This window comes from Corvus moneduloides, chromosome 10 (assembly GCF_009650955.1).
Source record: "Corvus moneduloides isolate bCorMon1 chromosome 10, bCorMon1.pri, whole genome shotgun sequence".
NCBI classification, from domain to species: domain Eukaryota; kingdom Metazoa; phylum Chordata; class Aves; order Passeriformes; family Corvidae; genus Corvus; species Corvus moneduloides.
In genome coordinates, this window is record NC_045485.1 from 26,345,394 (window position 1) to 26,366,744 (window position 21,351).

At 52.8% G+C, this 21,351-nt stretch overlaps 1 protein-coding gene across 1 annotated transcript in view; it reads right to left on the reverse strand.

Annotated features, from left to right (window-relative positions):
• LOC116448925 (IQCJ-SCHIP1 readthrough transcript protein) overlaps nt 1–21,351 on the reverse strand; it is an 86,872-nt gene that overhangs the window by 33,303 nt on the left and 32,218 nt on the right. Inside the window, exons 5-6 of the mRNA XM_032119985.1 lie at nt 2,869–3,114; nt 2,653–2,817 (exon numbers count right to left, since the gene is read on the reverse strand). Of these exons, the coding sequence (XP_031975876.1) occupies nt 2,653–2,817; nt 2,869–3,114 (411 nt within the window). The remainder of the gene's footprint in view (nt 1–2,652; nt 2,818–2,868; nt 3,115–21,351) is intronic.

Sequence of the window (21,351 nt, forward strand, 5' to 3'; positions counted from 1 at the left end):
AAGCTGAGCCCAGACCGACCCCTGACGGGTCACTCCTGTCCCCGTGGTGACCCCTGCCCCACCCTGCCTTGGGGCACGATAAACCCCAATAAAACACAGGTCCTGCCAGCAGAAAGAACTCGATTTTAATCATCCTCATCAATCATCTGCATAAAATCATCTCAATGAAACACCTCTCTGGATTCCTGGGAACAGCGACCAGCCTAGGAAACACCTCCACTCCAAGCTGCTTCCACATCCCACCCTGATTCCCTGCCCCAGCCAAGGCCTATCCTACTGGAAATTCCCTTTTCCTGAGATACCCTGCTAGCAGTTGGAGCAATCCAGTCCATCTTCCCTGTATTTGCTTCCTGGCTGCCTTCTCTCCATGATTCCCATGTTTACAAACACTTGGGTTCCCAGCAGGGCAAGGCAGGGGTTTGTTATAAACACTGAACCACGGGGGAACGTCAAGGGCAGGGAAAACAAAAATCAAAAGAGGGGTTTTCACTTCAATCTGGTTCAGCCTTGAAGGTTTTAGGTCCACACAGCTCGTGGGACACGCTGGGTGCCGCAGACACTGTCAGGGAGGGACAGGAGGTGACATGGGGACATCAAACCCTGCTTCCCAGCCAGCCAGGAGGGGAAATGTCCCTGCCCAGCAGGGGCTGCGCTGCTGCCAGCAGCACTTTCCCTTTGATCCAGGTGGGAAGTGGAAGGAGCAGAGCTGGAACACCTCCTCCTCCTCCCTGGGAGCCAAGGGAAGGGGAATCCTGGAGCAAAGGTGCCTCCAGGACAGCTGGGGAGTTGAGGAAAGTTTCTCCAGGGCCACAAACACTGGAAAAGTCACATGTGCAGAGGGGAAAACTCCAGCTGCGGGGAGCAAAGACACCTGGAGCTCAGCCCCAGCCACGAGAGAGGCTCTCCATGTCCTGGCTCATCCATGCCCACAGTGGAGCATCCATACAGGCTCATTCCAGCCCGGGATCTGCACGGTGGCTGCACGAGACTCTCCACAAGGACTAGTCAGGGCATGAGGCAGCCCGAATTCCTCTGTGCTTGTAGGAGGGAATGGGAGCATGGAGGAGGAAAATCCTGACAGGGGTAGAATTCCTTTGGTGACAGCTCACCTGGTTAAGCTCATGCCTGGAGGCAAAGAGTTTCCAGCGGTGCCAGCAGAGCTGAGCAGATAATGCTGGGGAAATCAGCTCCCAAACCACAAAAATAAGGTGAGGAGGGGAGAGTTTGGTGGGGTTTTTTTTCCTTTTTTCAGGCTGAGCTCCTGCACAAATGACTGTAATTAAAGCTGTTACCTGTCAGTTCCTCAAGGCATCGAGGCTCCAGCGTTCAGGCTTTGGAAAAAAGCATCCCTGCATGGCAGCAGTCCCACTCATCCCTCAGCTTACTCATCCTGCCCAGCACCCACCCAGATTTGTCACCAATTAGTTGTAATTCAAGGATTCAGGGGGAAATCCCCACCTCCCTGAGCGAGGTGACTTCACAGGAAGTTAGGGCATGGAATGCCTTTTAAATACCAAAAAAAATCATGGAAAAAATCCTGTGTGCCAGAGGCAAGGCCACGGGGTAGGGCTGGTGAGGCACACAGCGTTTATCAGCCTTCCAAAGGCTCCTGCAGAGCTTCCAGGAGAGATTTGGTGGATTCCTTTGGAATTCATACATTATGGAAGAGCCTCAGCCCTGCCGTGTCACCGGCGTGTCTGCAGTGCTTGTTCCTCTCACATCACTGCGGCTCAGAAGTTCTGTGCAATTCCCAAACCACCCGAAATAATGGGATCACGCCACAGTTTCCAGGGGTTTCTGTAAAACAGCGCTGGGGGGCTCATTCTGGCTGACACCGGCTCCTTGCGAGAGATTCTTTCCCTCAGGAAAGGGCAGCACAGCGCCAGCCTGGCACCGCTCCCAGCCTGGGAAAAGCTGATATTCCTTGGCCTCGCCAAGGGGACCCGGCTCTGACACAGCCTGGTGGTGGCACCTCGTTCCTGCCGGGAACAGGCACCAGCCCCTGCCACATCCCTGGAGCAGCAGGGAACCAGACCCACTAGTGCCCGAGGATGCTCCGGGAAAGTTGAGAATCATGGAATGGTTTGGGGTGGAAGGGATATTAAAGCTCATCTCATTCCCTGCCATGAGCAGGGACACCTCCCACTGTCCCAGGCTGCTCCAAGCCCCAGTGTCCAGCCTGGCCTTGGGCACTGCCAGGGATCCAGGGGCAGCCACAGCTGCTCTGGGCACCCTGTGCCAGGGCCTGCCCACCCTCCCAGGGAACAATTCCTTCCCAATATCCAATCTACATCTACCATCCTGCAGCTTAAAGCCATTCCCTGTGTCCTGTCCCTCCATGCCTTGTCCCCAGTCCCTCTCCAGCTCTCCTGGAGCCCCTTTAGGCCCTGGAGGAGCTCTGAGCTTCTCCCCGGATCCTCCCCTTCTCCAGGTGAACACCCCCAGCTCTCCCAGAGCAGAGGGGCTCCAGCCCTCGGAGCATCTCCGTGGCCTCCTCTGGCCTCTCTCCAGCACCTCCACATCCCCCTGCTGGAGCCGCCAGCCCTGGCAGCATCCCTCCAGGTGGGATCCCAGCAGCCCAAACCAATCCCCCGCTCCACCCCCCATCCGCGCCCCCCCCCCCCCCAGCCGCCCCCCGCCTTCCCCACTCACCGAGGCGGGGCTGGCCCGCGGGTTGCGCTCCTGCTCCCGGCACTGCAGCCCGGCCAGGTGCCGCTCCAGGGCTGCCCAGTCCATGGCCGGGGGCTGCGGGTCCCGGGGGGGCCGCGCCCCTGCGCTCCGCCGCCCGCCCGGGCCCGCGGCCGCTCCGCGCCGCCGCTGCGCGGGGTCCGTGCGGGGCGGGGGCCGCGGGCGGGGGCAGCGCCGGGCAGCGGCCGCGGGGCCGCTCCGGCCATGGGCGGCGGGGCAGCGCGGCGGGGACGGCGGGGAGCCCCCGTCCTCCTCCTCCTCTTCCTCCTCCTCCTCCGAGTCCTCCAGCGCCGCCAGGTCCAGGCTGCTGGGGGACGGCGAGGACTTGCCCTCCGAGCACGGCGTGGCTTTGCTGGAGTTGGATTCCGAGCTGGAGCGGCTGCTGCCGGCGTCGCTGCCTAAATCCATGCCATCCTCCCGGGAATCCTGCCGGAGAGAAGCGGAGGGCAGCCGTGTCAGAGATGCCCGGAGCGCTGCTGCCCGCCGGGCACGGGAAACGCCGGCCCGGGGCCGCCCCCGCGCTCCGGAGCTGCCGCCGGCGCGGGGCGGCCCCGGGCGGAGCGGGCGGGGGCGGAGCGGGGCCGGGCTCCGGCTCCGCCGCTCGGGAGCTGCGGGAAACGCCGGCTGGCTGCGAGAAAACACCGCTCCGACGGGCACAAAATCCCATATTCTTGGTATTTTTTAAAAATTATTCTTGTGGGTTTTTTTTTTTTTAATTATAACTATGCTATTCGCTGATGTTGTTGTAGCTATTGTAACTGAGGTTTTTTGTTATATAAAAAATGGTTATTCTTTATTTCCATAGTTGTTGGGTCGGGACAATTCCAAGTGATCCCAAGCATAAATACAGGCTGCTTAGAGAACGGATCCAAAGCAGCCCCGAGGAAAAGGATTTGGGGGTGTTGGTGGAAGAGAAGCTCAGCCTGACCTGGTCACAAGCACTGACAGCCCCAAAATCCCCGTGTGCTGGGCTGATCCCACAGTGTGGGCAGCAGGGGAGGGGGGATTCTGCCCCTTTGACCCACTCAGAGCTGGCTCCAGCCCTGGGATCCAACACCAAGAGGGCGGGGAGCTGCTGGAGAGAGCCTGGAGGAGGCCCCGGAGCTGCTCCGAGGGCTGGAGCCCCTCTGGAGCCAGGCTGGGAGAGCTGGGGGTGCTCACCTGGAGAGGAGAAGGCTCCAGGGAGAGCTCAGAGCCCCCTCCAGGGCCTAAAGGGGCTCCAGGAGAGCTGCAGAGGGACTGGGGACAAGGCATGGAGGGACAGGACACAGGGAATGGCTTTCCAGTGCCAGAGGGCAGGGATGGATGGGATATTGGGAAGGAATTGTTCCCTGGGAGGGTGGGGAGGGGTTGGGGTGGAATTCCCAGAGAAGCTGTGGCTGCCCCTGGAATGTCCCAGGCGAGGTTGGATGGGGCTTGGAGCAACCTGGGACAGTGGAAGGTGTCCCTGCCCATAACAGGGGTGGCACTGGATGGGATTTAAAGTCCCTTCCACCCCAAACCATTCCATGATTTTATGACTGGGTTTGACGAGGGGGTGGCATCGTCTCTATGTGGGGCTGTGGGTGACTGCAGGGAGTCACAGCGAGTGACATCCTCCCTCCCACTCCCCCAGGGACCACAGGGCACCCGCCACAAATCCCCACTTCCACCCTCTCCCTTTCTTTCCTTCTTTAAAAGTAATTTAAAGTAACTCGTTAACAGTCGCCTATAAATACCTCTGCTAAAAAAAACCAATCTAGTTTCGGTATTCTGGGTCACTGGAGCCAAGTTTAACACGCAAATGTTCCCATTCCCAAACCCACAGCAAGGAGACCTTTTAAGGTGGTGTGGCTGAAATGGGGAGCATCAATCGCAGGGATCAGGAGCTTCCACACAGGCTTTGGGAGATGTGGCAGCACCCAGCTGCCCTCTGATCCCTGCAATCCCAACCCTCTGGATACGGAGGGGGAAAGTTCAGGGGGAGAACCAGCAACTCTTAATTAGAATGAAGCTGAAGCACTGAATTGGGTTAGGAGCTGATCCTGTGGCAGGATTTTGTGTGAGGAACATCCGTGGGGTTGCCCAGTGAGAATCAAAACATCTGTGTGTCATCAGCTCTGTTTCCAGCACAAATCCGAAACGTAATTCCAGCCTGTCCCAGCCACTGGGAGAGAATTAACGCTGCCCCAAAAGCAGCACGGGGGGGTTAAAAATGTCCTGTTGTTGTGTAGGGTGAGGAGGCGATGCCCAGGGCCAAGGTGGGCATGGCACAGACACCCAGGGAGCGGGCACAGCTCGGGAGCAATCGCCCCTTCGTGGCTGCCCACAGCCCAGCCTGGCTTTGTCTGCAATTCCAGAGGGATGAGGGGGAGAAGGGAAACACCTGCAGCCGGGTGACTCCTGGGGCTTCTGAACCCATCTGTGCAGCTCATCCCGAGGAGACCTGGCTGGGGAGAGGGGAGGAGGCGGCTCCTGTGCCCCGTCTGACCCCACATCCCCCTCCTGGGCAGGGAGGGGCATCCTGGCAGTCCTGGGAACCCAGTGCCAAAACCCACCACCATCAGATGGGAAAAACATCGGGAACGGGGCATGGACTGGGACTGAAAGGTTTTAGTATCCTGGGGAATCCCCTCTTCTCCCTGTGGGGTGGGAATCACAGAGTCATGGAAAGGTCTGGGCTGGAAGGGATCCCAAAGGTCACCCAGTGCCACCCCTGCCCATCCCACTGTCCCAGGGTGCTCTCAGCCCTGTCCAGCCTGGCCTTGGGCATTCCAGGGATCCAACTCCCAGCTGCTCTGGGAATTCCTTCCCAACATCCCTCTGGCAGTGGGAAGCTATTCCCCCTTGCTCCAGCACTACATGCCCTGGTTAAAAAACCCTCTCCAGCTTTTCTGTAGGAGACTGACCCCCAGGCACGGCTCCAGAGGGATAAAGGGGTTGGGATCCACAGGGAATATCACACAGCTTATTTGGGATTAACCTTTCCCCCGAGGTGTCTCCTCCAGGTGCTCAGCCCAGATTATCCCAATTTACCCTCCTGACCCCCAGGAGCAGCTGCATCCCTCCCTCTTCCCAGCTGATCCCTGCTTCCCTCCCAGGCTGCCTGGTGGTTGAAACTCCATAAAATCAGGAACTGCAAAGTGCAGTTTTAAAAATAATCCCAGCAAATGGCAGGAAGGAGCAAAATCCTGGAGATGAATTCCATCGGGAAAAGGTTTCACCGCGAGGTTAGGAGGGGGTGGCATCGGACGCACTGTGTGGGGTGTCATTCTTTATTTGGGGCTGGTTTGATGTCACCACCAGCCCCAGAAGGGATTTCCTGCTGAGCAAAGGAGGAGCTGCCTTGCTGCTCCCAGTCTGGGAGGCACAGGCTGTGGGAAGTTGGATTTACAGGATCTTTATCAGGGAATTTTCTTCCCTTCAATGCCATGAGTGCACTGATAACATTTTGTGGAATGCAAGAGCGCTTCCCTCTCCCTGAATTTCCCAGTGTGGGCACCTGGAATGGCGTGAAACAAGTGGCAGGCACTTCCCATTCCAAATTTTCCAGTTTTAGTGGGATAGAGCTGTTTCAGCCTTCATTCAATTAATGCTTTACGGTGCCAGCCTCTGAGAATCCCTCCCTGCTGCCCTGTCCCCAAACAAAGTTGTTTTCCCGTGAGGTTTAACACATCATGCATGGGATTTTTCCAAGTTTCCCTATTTTTTTCCCCCACTGCAGACAGATCCAATCCTTTTTGACCTCATAGTAAACCCTCCCCACTTCTAATTATACCTGGGGAACAGATTTCTGCTCGACCCTGCACAGGAAGGACCCAGCTCTTGCTATTCCAAACACAAATGTCATTTATGTGTTTCACAAGCCCACATCAAACAGGTCCCTTCTCCAACACCACAGAAAACTCGGGATTTGTAGGAATTTTCAAGGGCGAGAACACAAACCCTGGCAGATGAAAGAATCTGCTTCGACAGCTCTTCTATTCAGTGCAAAGGAGGTTCTGCACAGACCTTGTGGGGTTGATTCTGAGGCAGGAATCCACCACAAACATCAGGTTCTTACTCTTTTCCCGGTGCTGCTTTAAAGGCAGTTTGCTGATCATCATGAGCCACTAAATTGATTTGATTTTTCTATTTTGGCACTGCTGTAACCCCATTCTAAAATGGGTTTCATGTGCTACCTCCTGCTAGATTGCAGGAGTTTTTGTGTCAGAGAAGGAAGGAAAGCAGGGAAGCCACAACCACCCTTAGAACCTCATAAATCCCTAAACACAGGAACATTTCTGCCAGCTGGATCTTTGTCCCACCACCCTCACGTCCAACCAGAGCTCCCAAATTGTGTTTTTACCTTAAAAACGGCGCTTTGGGGTTTTTTTCTTGAACTGATTCCCACCCAGAGCTGAGCATTGTCCCTACCCCGGTGGGATTTGCCAGGGAAATGATGCTGGGATAAAGATATCCCTGGGATAAAGCAGGAAAGGGAAGTTTCCTCTGAACACAAAGAATTCCCATCTCCTGACAGGAAAAGGACTGCACTCAGATCAGGGCACATTTCCTTTTCCTGCTGCAACCCCTCTGAGAGTATTCCTGGGTTTTTTCATCCCATGGGCAGGAAAAAAGCTGTGAGAGTTCACCTGGAATCTGCACCAGACCCCAACACCCAAAAATGAGCTCAGACCTCCAAAAATCAGATTCCCTCTACACCAGATTCCCTCTGTACCAGACTCTCTCCACATCCCCTGGGCATTTTTATTCAGGAATTGGGTTGTTTGGCTTTTTTCCCCCATTTCTCCTCTTCTATAAAGGTTTTCTGCCACACATCCCATGGAGGCATGTGGATCCTTCATCCCAAATAATCCATCCCCAGCCTCGCAGGGGGCACAGGCCAAGTGCAAGAGCTGTGGTTTCTTCTTGCATAGCCTCCAGAGCCAGAAGATTCCCTGGATTCTCTCAGATCTCTGAAATATTCCCTGCCCCAGGACCCAGCATCCTGTGGATCAGCCCTGGGAATGAGGAAGAGGAGGAGGGGGAAGAGCCCACGGCTGTCTCCATCCCTTGGCAGCACCATCCCATTCCCACTCCCAGCTCTCCCCACGGCTCAGAATGGGCATCCCACCTTTTCCAAGGGAAAAATAAACAGCTTCTTCTGGCTGTGGGGACAAGCCTGGATCTGTCCTGCAGGTGCCATGGTGACAGACACATTCCAGGATCAGGAAAGCAAACGGGGACTCGGGAATTTGCATTTTAAGGGAAATTATATTTGGAACAACACAGGCTTGACATCTGTCACTGTTTGCCTCCCCTCATCCAGCCCAGTTCCTGCTGGGAATGCTGCTCCCACTTTCCAGGCTCTCCTGGAGGGATTTAACACATTCCTGCTGCCTTCCCAGGCCAGGCCAGCCTCCCACACCTTGCAGCCCGTGGGAGAAGCCGGACGAGCCCCGAGGTCCCACCAGCAGCTCCCAGGGATGAGTGCAGGAGGATGGATCCGTGACCTGTGGAGCAGAGCATTCCCTGCAGCTGCTGTTTTCCCTGTTTTCCCAGCTGATGCTGAGCCCCAGATTCACTGAGCTGGCAGATTGGTGCCTCTCAAATGATTTCTGCAGGGGAGGGAAAAAAGGTCCCATTTCAGCTGGAATGGTGCTGGGAACACGAATGTGTTACGCACACAGGAGTGACAACTGTGATAAATATAAATATTGGGAATAAATCCCTCCCTGGGAATGTGGGCAGGCCCTGGCACAGGGTGCCCAGAGCAGCTGTGGCTGCCCCTGGATCCCTGGCAGTGCCCAAGGCCAGGCTGGACATTGGGGCTGGGAGCAGCCTGGGATGGTGGAAGGTGTCCCTGCCATGGCAGGGGTGGACTGGGATGAGCTTTAAGGTCCTTCCAATCCAAACCATTCTGGGATTCTGGGATTTGATGATTCTGGAATAAGTATTCTGGCAGAGTGGAATACTCTACAGTTTATTCATACAGAAAAGTTGTCTCCTCTTTAAAAATCCCAGTAACATCCTGCAGTCCCTGCACAATCTGATTATCCCAATCCCTGCACACTCTGATTATCCCAATCCCTGCCTTTGGGATTAGGAGCACTGGGATACTGCATTGCTCCAGGTTTCTCAGCCCTGCATCCCTGAGACTCCAGCAACAAACCAAACACCACCGCCAAAATGCACAAAAAAGGCCATTTCACTTAAAAATCGACACGGTGGGGACTCACCTGCAGCTCTGTGGGGTGCAGGGACAGGATCCATCCAGCTGCATCCCCCTCTGGAATGCTGCATCCTCCCTCGGGGAGCTGGAGGGCCCAGGGCTTCGGGCGAAACCCCTGTGGGCATTGTTCTTGTACCGTTTGGATTTGCAGCTTAACTCTTTAAATTCAGCCAATTAAATTTAGCAAATTAATCCTTTGCTTAATTTAGAGGGGGGGAGGAGGGGGAGGGAAATCCCAGCAGGACTCTGAGTGATGGCACTGCCACCAAAGCTCCTCTGGTGGCACAGGAGGGCACAGGTGCAGCAGGGGGACAAGGGCAGCATCCCAAAATCAATCCCTCTTAGGCCATGCACAGCATTTTGGGTTCTGGCAGCTCCCAGTTCTCCAGACTGGGATTTGATGTTTGCTGGGATGGTTCCACCTCTGCCAGGGCTTCCCTCACTCCCGGAAGTTCCCCCATGTCCTAAAGCACCCAGAAAAGTCCCCGTTGTCTCCTTTCCTTTGTAAAATCTGGCTGATGAAAGAGCTGCTCCTGCCCAGACTGGTTTTCCTCTGAATTATTTGCTCTGGGATGGATCACAGAACCATGGAATTGTTTGGGTTGGAAGGGACATTAAAGTTCATCCAGTTACAATCCCCAGGGCAGGGACACCTTCCCCCACCCCACGTTGCTCCCAGCCCCTTCCAATCCATTCCAGGGATGGAGCTGCTTTCCCTGTGCCTGTCCCAGTCTGGAAGCACAGGAAGGGCATTAAAATCCTTGGAATAAACAAAAGGAATCTCTTTATCTGTCCAGTAGCCTCTGGAATTCCGTGTAATCGTCAAGGCCAGGGGGGGAAAAAAATGCCCTTTAATAAAGTGCTTAGGAAGGCACGTGGGTAAGGAATGCGAGCAGGGAAATAGCTGGAATATTTCAAATGCAGGAATCCACAGAGCCCGGCCGAATCTCGCTTTTTCTGTTGCTTCCTCTCAATGCATCAACTCCCGAATTCCAGCGTGTGCAGAGAAGCTTTCGCAGCGTTTCTCCCCCAAAATTCCTCCTGATCCTTCGGGCAGAGAGGAACGAGCCCCGCAAGGAAGTTTCAGGTTAATTAAGGAGTGTGTTAATCACCTCGGGGGCCTCTGGTTATCTCTGGGAGGGGCTGAAGTCCAACAGAAGCGGGGAGGAGCGTGCCCAGCTCCAGAGGAATTCAGGAAGATTGATCCCACCTGCCTGAGCTGCAGCCGGGAATGTTTGGAGCGAAAATCAACCCTCAGCGATTTCGCCCAAGTTTTTGTTGCCTCCTGGATGATCCAGCTCACTGCCTGATTTAGGGCTGAGCACTGTGAACTTCCTGCAGATATCTTACAGCGGATCATTTCTTGTCCGAATCAGTTAAAGGAGAGGCACAGAAAACGGTTTGGAAAAATGAAGTTTGGATATTCCTCCCGCAATCCGCAATCTCACGTTCCCCAAGATTCCCCTCCCTGGCAGCACCGCCTGAGCTCGGCTCAGGGGTCGAGTCAGGTTACAGATGATTAATCCCAGCCTAAAGCAGCCAAAGCCGGGCACACGGAGCGAACCGGGAGAGGGGAAGGTGCAATTCCGGCTGGAAAAGAAATTCCTGCAGGCGCCCTTCAAAGGGCGGGATCAAATCCCGGCAATCTGCTCCGTTACCGGTGAATTCTGAGCCGACAGCTGTTGCTGGTTCCCGTCAAGGACAATTCCCCTTTGCTGTTTCTGGACCTTCGGGTCCCGTTCCCCCCGGGGTGCGGTTCAGCTCTGCACGAGGCTTTGCTTTTCCCGCATGATTTATGGGATCCTCAGTCCAGCCCTTCCCAGGAGCCGCCTGACCGCGGCTCAATAATCAGGCTCAGAGCAAAGTGCTCTGAGTTTAACTTTTGTTTTTCACTCTAAACCTCAGGGCCAGGCCCAAACTCCCTGCGCTGCCTTCTCCTCCCCAGCTTTTCCTCTCATTCCTCTGCCAGAGGCGGAGCTGCGTGTGTGGGATGGGCCCTGGGATGCCCACAGCGTTCCCTGGATGTGTGTGGGGGGGGATTCCTTGGCTCCCCTCCGGCTTTGGGCCGTGAAAAGGTTGGATTCGATGGGCTGGGAGGGCTTTTCCAACCCTGGTGATTCTGGGATTCCAGGAGCTGCTTTTGGGAAGGTGTCTCTGAGACCCCTGGCCCATTTCTGGTGGCCTCCTCAAGCATCTCCCCTCAGTTACCCCCAAATCTGGCTTGCGGTGTTGCACCCATGGAACAGCCCCAAAGTCATGGAATTCCAGGATCACTGAGGTTGGAAAAGATCTCCGAGATCATCGAGTGCAGCCTGTGACCCATCCCCTCCCTGTCCCCAGCCCGGAGCACTGAGTGCCACCTCCAGCCCTTCCTTGGACACCTCCAGGGATGGGCACTCCAAACCTCCCTGGGCAGCCCCTGCCAAGACCTGAGCACCCTTTCCGGGAAGGAGTTTTTCCAATATCCAACCTAAACTTCCTCTGCTGCAACTTGAGGCCGTTCCCTCTCCTCCTGTCCCTGTTCCCTGCCAGCAGAGCCCGACCCCCCCGGCTGCCCCCTCCTGTCAGGGACTTGTGCAGAGCCACAAGGTCCCCCCTGAGCCTCCTTTGCTCCAGGCTGAGCCCCTTCCCCAGCTGCTCCTCCCAGGATTTGCTCCCTGAGAAGCCGGAGGAGCAGCACAGGAGCCCCAGGAGCAGCAGAGGGTGCAGAAATGCAGCTGCACAGGCACAGATCCCTCTCAGGCACTCCAGAATCGCTCTCCAAAATGAACGAGTGTGGAAGAGCCACAGGGAGGGGGAATTGCTGGGGGGAAGCTTCCCTCCCCCATCCCTTGGGATGCAGACTGCACACAGGGAAAGGGCAGGAAAGCCATCCCTGTTATCCCCCAAACACCTCTGCATTATCCAAAGGCTCTTTCCCAGCTTTTCCCGGCTTGGTTTTCCCAAACACATCGAGGAGCTGATGGATGGAGGTTTAGAAGCGTGGTCACCCAGCCCAGGGAAGTGTTTTTATACTCATTTATATTCCAAGACAGAAATGCAACTTCAAAAAAACCCCAAACTCCTTCATGACACGCAAATCCAGGGAAAATAAAATCTGTGGCTGCAGCAAATGGAGCAGTGAGGAAGGAGCTCTGCTCCCTGATGAGGAATTGTACTAAGCCTGCAACAGATGCAGCTCTTGATGTTTGTTTTCTGCATAAATCTACATTTTCGGCTGGAAGCAACTGCTCAGCCTTTGTCTCACTCTGTTCCCTCCCTCTCTGCTCTTTTCAGCTCCGTGCCTCATGCAGACAGCTCCAGTTTGGGCTTTTCCAGCCCCAAAATCCCAACCAAGGAGACTCTGGCCACGGAATAACTTTGCTGCAGGCCTGGTAGAGCACGGGATGTTCCTTTTTCTGTGGTTAGCAATTCCTGCCAGCAGGGATAAGGCCTGGGAGCAGCTTTCCAGGGAATAAAACCTAGTTTTATAAATCATCCCACCTCATATGGAAGGAAAGACCCAAGGCCAACTCCCCAGACCAACACAGATAAATTATATATATATAAATGATATCAGATCTAAAGTAGCTTCCAACCCCAGCCATTCCATGATTCCTCCCATGACTCCACAATCTACAGCTCATATTGCAGCCAGGGCTTTGGGAATGGCCTCGTGCTGCCGGATTTCCCCCTGGGAAGCCAGGGAGACAGAAAGTGGATAATCCTCTTAGCGGGGCTGGCACGGCCGTGCTGGGCTCCAATTAACACCGAGGGTTTGGTATGAGTTATGGGAATGAGGGAAAATTGAGGATGTTAGTGCTGGGAGAAAGGAGACAGCACAAAATAACTCCCAGGGAGGGAAAAGGGAGTGCCTGGAAAGCATCCCTGGATCAGGGATGGAGGATGGAGCCCTCTGGCCACCCCAGTGGTGACAACACATTCCCAGACACCTCCCAGACCTGGGGCACTCCTGAAATCCTAAAGCTGCCTGGGAATATCCAAGGTGTTGCCTTTTATTCGAGGGGGTGCTGGAGTTTAACTTTTGCTCTGCCCCCAAACCAAATCCCGAATCCCAAATCCCTCCCCATCCACTATGTCCAACCCTCCACAAAAGCCGGCCCAAGCAGAGTTTTAAATCCAGCCAAGATGAGTCTGAAATCCAGGGAATTTCAGGGGAACGAGCCGAACACACGTTATCCGAACGTGTGGGAAACAGATCCCAAACAGATCCAGGGGACTGGGGGTTCCTGGCGTGGACACGCCTTTCCCAGGCCCTGTGCTCCCCCGCTCCCATCCCTGCGGATGGGTCGTGACCGTGAGGGGCAGCACATCCATGGGGCAGCTCCTTCCCTGCCTCCCAGGGATGGGAAGCAGCGGCTGGAGCAGCCCCTGGAGCCAGGGACCATCCCAAGAGACCCAGGGAGGGATCCTGGATCCAGGGGTGCTGCAGGGAGCTGCACATCCCAGCGGATCCCAGAATTCCTGGACACCACGTCTTGCCTGCGTCTCCCTGCTCCCAGCACATCCGTCCCTGGGCTGAGGATGCTGAGTCACAATCCCAGCCCAGCATCCCGAATTCCCTGAGACCCACAGCTCTGCCTGCAGGGTCTCACACCCCCGGCTTAAAATCCCTCCTGGAGTAATTCCCTATAAAATCCCCAGCCCCACAAACTCCCAGCAGGTCACTCCAAGGAATTTGCTCCCTCCCCTCTATGGCCTCCGTGAGAAATCAACAGGGAAAATTCATCAAATAAATCCAATTAAGTTTAAAAATAATGACCTACGGTCCACTAGGATCCCTCCCAAGGATCCAAGATTTGCTGGTGGAGCTGTTGCTGCTGCAGAGGAATAAAATCCATGGATATTTTGGGCTGCTGAGCTCAGACCGGAGCCTGGGATGCACTTGGGGGTGTGGAGAACGAGCCAAGATATTTATTATTATTAATATTAATATTATTCTGGAATGCTGTGTATCCCTTAGTAACAATAAATGTCTTAATAAATGAATAAATGTCTTAGTAAATAAATAAATATCTTAATAAAGAAATAAGTAAAAGTCTTAAGCAATAAATACCTTAATAACTAAATAAATGTCTTAATAAATAAATGAATAAATCTCTTAATAAATAAATGTCCTAATGAATAAATATATATATCTTAATAAACAAATACCTATCTTAATAAATAAATGTCTTAAGCAATAAACATCTTAATAACTAAATAAATGTCTTAATAAATACATCTCTTAATAAAGAAATAAATGTCTTAATAAATAAATAAATAAATAAATAAATCTCTCCATAAAAAAATAAAAAAATATATTAAATAAATGTCTTAATAAATGAATGAAGAAATAAATAAATAAATAAATCTCTTAATAAAGAAATAAATGTCTTAATAATCTCTGTGAGCTGCTGAGGTGGCTCCAGGCTGAGCTGGGCTCCGGAATCAGAATCCCTGGAGTTCTTCGCTATCCTGCGGCTCCTTCCCCAGTGCCTACAAAGCCCTGCTCATTCCAACGAGGTGCAGCAGAGGTTTTTTGGGAATTATTGAAAGGATCTGTCCCCAGGCTGAGGTAACACCGAGCAGAGCTCAGCCTGAGCGGATCCGATTTTCGGGTACTCACATTCATCTTCCACTCCCGGCTCCTCTTTCAGGCCATTTTGGGAGAAATCCCAGGGATTGGCGTGTCGGGATCCCGAGCCCCGCTCCGGCCGCTTAGGGCTCCGCTCCCTGCTCGCCCTTCCCGCTGCCCATTCCTCCGGGATTCGCCCGTGGAGCTGAAAAATCCACTTTGAATTCCTTTGGCATCCGAGATTCCAGCCGAGCCCTGCGTCCCGCCGGCGGAGCCGCTTCCAAAACAATCTCCCAAAATCCAGACGGTCCCTGAAGTCTCCTGACCCCTCGGGGTGGACGGAGCTCTCTTCCCAAAGAAAGCAGGTTGCTGCTCTCTCCCAAAAATCCTCCCCTTCACACGCCTCGACCTTGCCAGGGAAATCCTGTCTGCCTTGAATTATTCATCCCTCTTCCCTTGCTGCTCCAGCGGACAATTCCAAGCATTAATGTGCCATGACTTTTTATCCGTTTGGGGTTTTTATCGCCTCTTTCCAAACTCACGCCATCCTGGAGGTGTTCCTCAGCATTCCTGGGGTTTCCCGAATCAAATCCGCGTCTCCAGCTTCTCGCACGCCCTTCCTGGTGGGAAGCACCACAGGAACAGCTCCGGAACAGGGAGAGCAGGGCTGGATCCGGCTGGAGCTCCTGCTTTCGGCAGCACTTCCCAGCCTGCCTGGGCATGGAATGCAGGGAAAGCTTTCAGCTCCGAACGGAAAAGCCCGGAGCGAGGTAACGGTGCTGGGAATTCCAGGAAAAACCTCGGGATTATCCTGTGTAAGGAATGCTGGTGGCAAATCCTGGCGGTGTTGAGGTGGAGGCCAGGCCGGGCTCTGCTCCCCGCGGTGCTGCCTGCTGGGTGCCTCCCACCGGGATCTGCCCCTGGAATTCCGCTGTTTGGGGCAATCCCAGACCTGCTCCGGAGTCTGGAAATGGATTAAAGTATCCAGAGGATCCTCTCTCCTTCCCCAGGGAGATCGGTTGGAATCTGGGGTGCCTGAAGCTGCTCCACAGTGGCCAAACCCCAAATCCCCTCAGGTCCGCTCTTTCCCATGGAAAACCCTTTCCGTTGGAAGCGGGATGAGCAATCAGCTCAGCACTAACGCTTCCCTCGGCTCCCGCTGCTCACATCGGGGCTGGAAAAGCTGGAATTCCTGCCCTGTTATCTGAGCCAAATGACATTCCAGCAGCAGGGAACTCCAGCCAATGAATTCCCGGCCTCGATTCCTGGCGTTTCTTATCCCTTGGATTCTTTTCCATGTTTAAGGTGGGCTTGTTGCTGCTCTGGGCTGTGTCTGAGGAGAAGGGTGAAGGGAGCCATCCAGGCATTCCAGCATGGAATTCCCAGGCTCCTGCAGCTCCAGTTTATCCTAAATAGGAATTTCAACAAAATCTCCTCATTCATGGATTTTGGGAAGATGGGAACTTTGGGAGTATTTTCCCTCCGGCTGAGAAGGTGAAGCTGCGCTTTGGGATGGGCTGTCCTTGGCTGCAGCAGGAGCCAGCTCTGGGACTGGGAACTCTGGGAACCTCAGAGTTTCGTGGGATTGGAAAATCCCTGATTTCACCTGGGAAAAGATCCCTAATCCAGCGTTGCTGGGAGCTGCATCCTGACTCACCCGGAGGGGACTGGAGGGGGTTGTGGGAGCAGGACTTTGTGCTTTGTCCCTAGAATCTGTTTCTCTTCCCTCAGACCTTCCCCCCTTTAGCCAGGACCAGTTTGTCCCTGGCTCCCTCGGCGCTAATTAGTGAATGAATTAATTAATGAAATGTCCATGATGTGCTGCAACCCCAGGCACGGACAATTCCTTGGATCCCTTAATCCCCCTGTTCCAATACAGGATCAGGATTTTCTCTGATGGGTTTCTGCTAATTCCTCATGGGATTGGAGCACAAACAAACACATCCCTGATCCCACCATCCTCCTCCCATCCCCATCCTTTGAACACATCCCTTGGAGAAGGGAGTGGCAGGAAAAGGGGGAATGGCTTCACAAGGACAGAGGGACAGATGGGATTTTGGGAAGGAGTTGTTCCCTGGGAGGGGCTGGGCTGGAATTCCCAGAGCAGCTGTGGCTGCCCCTGGATCCCTGGAAGTGTCCAAGGCCAGGCTGGACATTGGGGCTGGGAGCAGCCTGGGACAGTGGGAGGTGTCATAGAAACGTAGAGATCATCCAAGAAAAAACTGGGAATATTTCTAGCAGCCAGCAAATTGCAGGAAGCTCAAAAATGGGGATTCATTTCCAAGCACCAATCCTGGACATCTCTCCAACCTCTCCTCATTTCCACAGGCTCTGTGGATGGCCGGAAAAGGCAGGAAATTTTCCCCCTTTTCCCAAGTCAGACCACAAATAAAGCAATCCCAGATGAATATTCCAGTCCTTCCAACCCCTAATTCCATCCTGCCTGGCGCCTTTGCAATTTTAACTTGTCATAATTCACTTTTCCACAATAAAGCTTGGAAATCTCACCTCCACCGGGGGTGACTCCCTTGAATAACCTGTCCTGGCTTTTCAAATTCTCTTTCTAAATGGATTAAAAAGGAGCTGTGAAAGTTCCAGCAGCAGCTGTGGGGATGTTCTGCATCCTGACAGGAAATCCAGGCTGACTCTTGGAGCGGGAGAATCCCGGGAGAGGTGTCCTCAGCGCCCTCCTCGAGTCTTTCTTTAGGTAAATTTGGAATTTTTTCCCGGATCAGCAGCTGAAAAATGGACACAAAGCACTCCCTGCAAGTCTCCTCCGGGGGAAAAAAATGATTAAAATAAAAAAATATTTATTTTCCATCGGTTTTTCCTGTTGCAGTTCCTCAGGGATGTGTTAATCCTCAGGGGATTCCTCCCAGGAAGAGCCACAAAGGCAAAAAACTCCTTCAAGGTTTAAAGAAAAAAAGGTGGGGAATGTTCAAGAGGGAATTTTTCATTTTCAAGGATTAAATTATGCCCGACTCAAACAAAACCAAGGAAAATAAATCCCAGAATTTGGCATTCTAGGTCCATCTGCTGTTGGAAATATGGAAAGGTCGTTGGGATATTTTGGCTGTGGAGTCCCTCCAGCAGGGGCAGAGAGTGGGGAACCCTCCTGAGCAGAGCTGGAGTGAAAATCACACGGAGAGAATGGAGAAAACTGCAAAAAATGGGGTAAAAATTATTCAAAAAGGAAAAAAACCCTGAAAACTCTGTGGGGGTGGTGGCACAGGAAGCAAAAATTGGAGGGAAAAGCCCCAAAAAAATGAGATTAAAGGGAAGAAAGTGAGCAGAGAGGAAAAAAGGACTGGGAAAGGTCCACGGAGGAGCAGAGTGACAGGAAAAAAAACCACTAGAAAGTGGAAAAAATACACTAAGGATGGAAAAATACATCCAAAAGGTGAAAAAATGCACCAAAAAGTTGAAAAAATGCAACATTCAGTTAAAAACCTGAAGTTATTTCCCAGCTGGGCAGTGGTGGAGCCTGAGCAGGAGCAGGATCAGCCTCGCTCCCTGTCCCTGAATCCCTGCTTGGAAAAAAACAGATTCCAGAGCCAGTGAGGCCATTAATTATTAATTAGTGGGGGGCATTAAAATGGAAGGAAACCTTGGCTAATTTAAAACAAACCTAAAGCAGAGCTGAGCGGCTCTGAGAGGGGGAGGGAGGGCTCTGGAAAAGCTGGGAAGAGCCGCTCCAGAGGGATAAATAATTCACAGGGCTTTTCATTTATTCAGCTTTCTTTACTTTCCTAATGTTCCAGGGAGGGAGGGAGGGTGGGAAGGATGGGGATGAGGGGCTCAGGCGGGAGGAGAGGGAATGTGGCGAGCCCAGCAATCCCTCTCCTGCAATTCCAACATTTCAGGACACGTCTCAACCCCAAATTTACATTAAAAATGGGATTTGAGCTCTGTTTATATCCATTCATGAAGTTACTCCTGGAGCCGCAGGGCTGTGCCTTTCCTGGTGGCCCTGGAATGAGCACTGGGTGTTCCCAACCCCCTGCTCCAGGCTGCTGGGTCAGGAATATCATGGAATGATGGAATAGGGAGAGCTCCAGGCTCTCCCTGTTCTGGAGGGGATGTGGAGAGCCCAGGAGAACTGCTGCTTTCCCTCTCCTGCAATTCCAATGGCACAGAACACATTGCAATCCCTATTTTACACTGAAATTGGGATTTTTGTATCCATTTATATCCATGAGGTGGCTGAAATCAGCCCTCATTCATTAAGTTATTCCAGGAGCCGCAGGGCTGTGCCTTTCCTGGTGCCTCTGGAATAAACCTGGGATATTCCCCACTCCATCCCGTATTGGTTTCTCAGGCTCCCTGATCAGGAGGAAACAAGTTATTAGAGCTGATGGGAGGCTAATCAAGCGATTATCAGCGAGGACAATCAAATCAGCACCGGGAGACAAAAGAAATCCCTCCTGGAAATGCAAATTCCGGCTGGGACAACAACGTGCTTTTAGGATCTGGCAAAGGGATGCATTTGGGATGGGGGGACTCAGGTGAGCTCAGCCCGGGCCGGAAAAGCAGAGTCGGCTTTAATGCCGTGACTTAATTTGCATTTCGAAGGTGGCATCGCTCGGCAGCAGTGACACAGCAAAATTAGGGATTTATTCACGGATTTGGGAGAACTCTTTGCTGGCTGTAGTGTGGTTTTATGGACAAGAGTGGGATGGCAAGGATGTAGCCGAGCCCTGGAGCGAAGGGAAGGCTTGGAATCCACCCCAGCTGGGATTGTCCCAGCGGTAGGAAGAAAACCAGAGGTACCACAGGTGCCTCCCATTTTCCTTAGGAAAATCTGCTTTCCTTCCACTTCTCCAACCAACAGCTCTCCAAAAATACCCCGAGTCTGGAGTAAACCTCCTGGGAAGTTCCTTAAACTTCAGGATCACCTTTAAGCAAAGCTGTCCCAAGCAGGAAGTGATCCAAGCTTCACAAATTCCTTGTCTGAGAGCTCCTGCTGCCAGGCAGGAGGGAAAGCCAGTTTGGAAATGGGATTACAGTCAGGGAATTGTCTGGAAGCACAGCAATGAGCATTCCCTAAATTGCTGGGTCCCCAGAGGCTCACGGATTGGGGGCAGTTTCCCTTGCAATCTGCTCCCTCAGGGCGGGAATACTCTCCTTGATTTTATTAAATATTATAAAAGTCTTGCTGGCTGATACAGCACCACGTCCTTCACATGCTCTGAGTGATTAAAAGACTTCAAAATTCCCCTGAAAACCGGGATAAAAGCAATTCCTGAGGAGATTCCCCCATCCCAGGTGGCTCCAACCTGGCCTTGGACACTGCCAGGGATCCAGGGGCAGCCACAGCTTCTCTGGGCACCCTGTGCCAGGGCTGTGGAGTTTTGGAGAGACATTTCCCAGGTATTCCTATCTTTAAGGATATTTTTAATATTCCAACCTAAATTCTCCCAATCCTTTAGCAGTGAAGCAGAGCTGAGTGTTACAGGCAATAATTAACATTTCTATTTTAGCTTTTATTGTTAATTACGGACAAAAGCCACTGCAGGAAATCGTTGTGTCCCCACCTCTGTTTTTTGGCTGTCTCTTTGGGATTCCTGTTGACTGGCAAGGAGCAGGGAATCAAGGAATTGAAAAGGAATCCAGGAATCTGGATCCATGCAGGGCCTGATCAGGTGTTTATGAACTCGTTTATTGAGCGAATCTGTGATAAGAGATAAGAACATCACCCAGCAATCACAGCAAATAAATACCCACCCACAAAGGTTAAACTTCAGGCTGCCTCGTTTGGAGAAAATCATTGTTTTCCTAAAATAAGCAACCCATTCAAGTGGGAAAGAGCAGGAATAATTCCTGGGAGAGCCCCCACAGCTCTCCCGAGACTGATTTTATTGGCAGCCAGGGGAGCGTGGCCCCCCTAATGGGACAATTTAAATGCATAACAGCTCCAAGAAACCCCTTAAAGGGTGTCCCCACATTCCTTATGTTGACGTGGCTCTCCCAGAAAATCCTGGATAACTCTCAGGCCTTTAAAGCAGGAAAAAACCATTGTCCTGCCTGCCTGGGGCTGGGCCATCGTCACCAGCTCTGCTCCTCAGGGTGTGAGGGAAGGCAGAACTCAAACCCACCTTTCCTTCCACAGGGCCCTGTTGCAGTGGGGATCCTGCAACACGCATATACCAAACCAGGAGTCCCGTGGAAAGGAAATATATATGGACAGACAGATTCTTGATAGCTGTTTCAGAGATGTTTATTTCTCCAGCCGCATGGCCGGGGCTCTGCCCAGGAACTGTTCCAGTCACGGGACCAAGGGTCCTTCTGCCCGCGCAGGGAACACAAACCAACCCATGGGAACGAGGCTGAGCAGGGGCAGGGAAGCCCCGTGTCTGTGCCCTCAGGGCCCCTCTCCCAGGGCTACACGGCAGGGGAGGGACCCCAACACCTCACCCGTTTTATTTTAATAAAAGGAGAATGAAAACAACTGGATAAACATTAACAAGAACCGTTTCAAAACAAAACAAGCCACCCTCCTGAGTCTTTAAATGTCCAAACAGATTCTCTGGAACATCTTAGGGCTGACAGAAGGGAGACAGAATTCTCTGAGCATGCTTTGTGGGGAAACTGAGGCAGGAGAGGGTTTAACTTCTTCCCTTCCCCTTTTCATCCCCCACTCGGCATTGGAAAGGGATTTTTGGGGAAACAGTTGGCAAAAGCATGGTTTTGTGAGGGAAACCATGGATGAAAAAACGGATTGGGAATACACTGGGGGTAATAGGACATAGAGTAAAAGGGAAAGGTGGGATTAGGAAAGGGAGACTGTAGGGGGGTTTTACAATAGAGATACTGTCTAACATGACTACGGTTTTTTGCATATATACTGCCTTTTACAGGAACACCATCAGGCCCAGTGACCTGCGATGCTTGTAACCCTTTTCTACGTCGTATA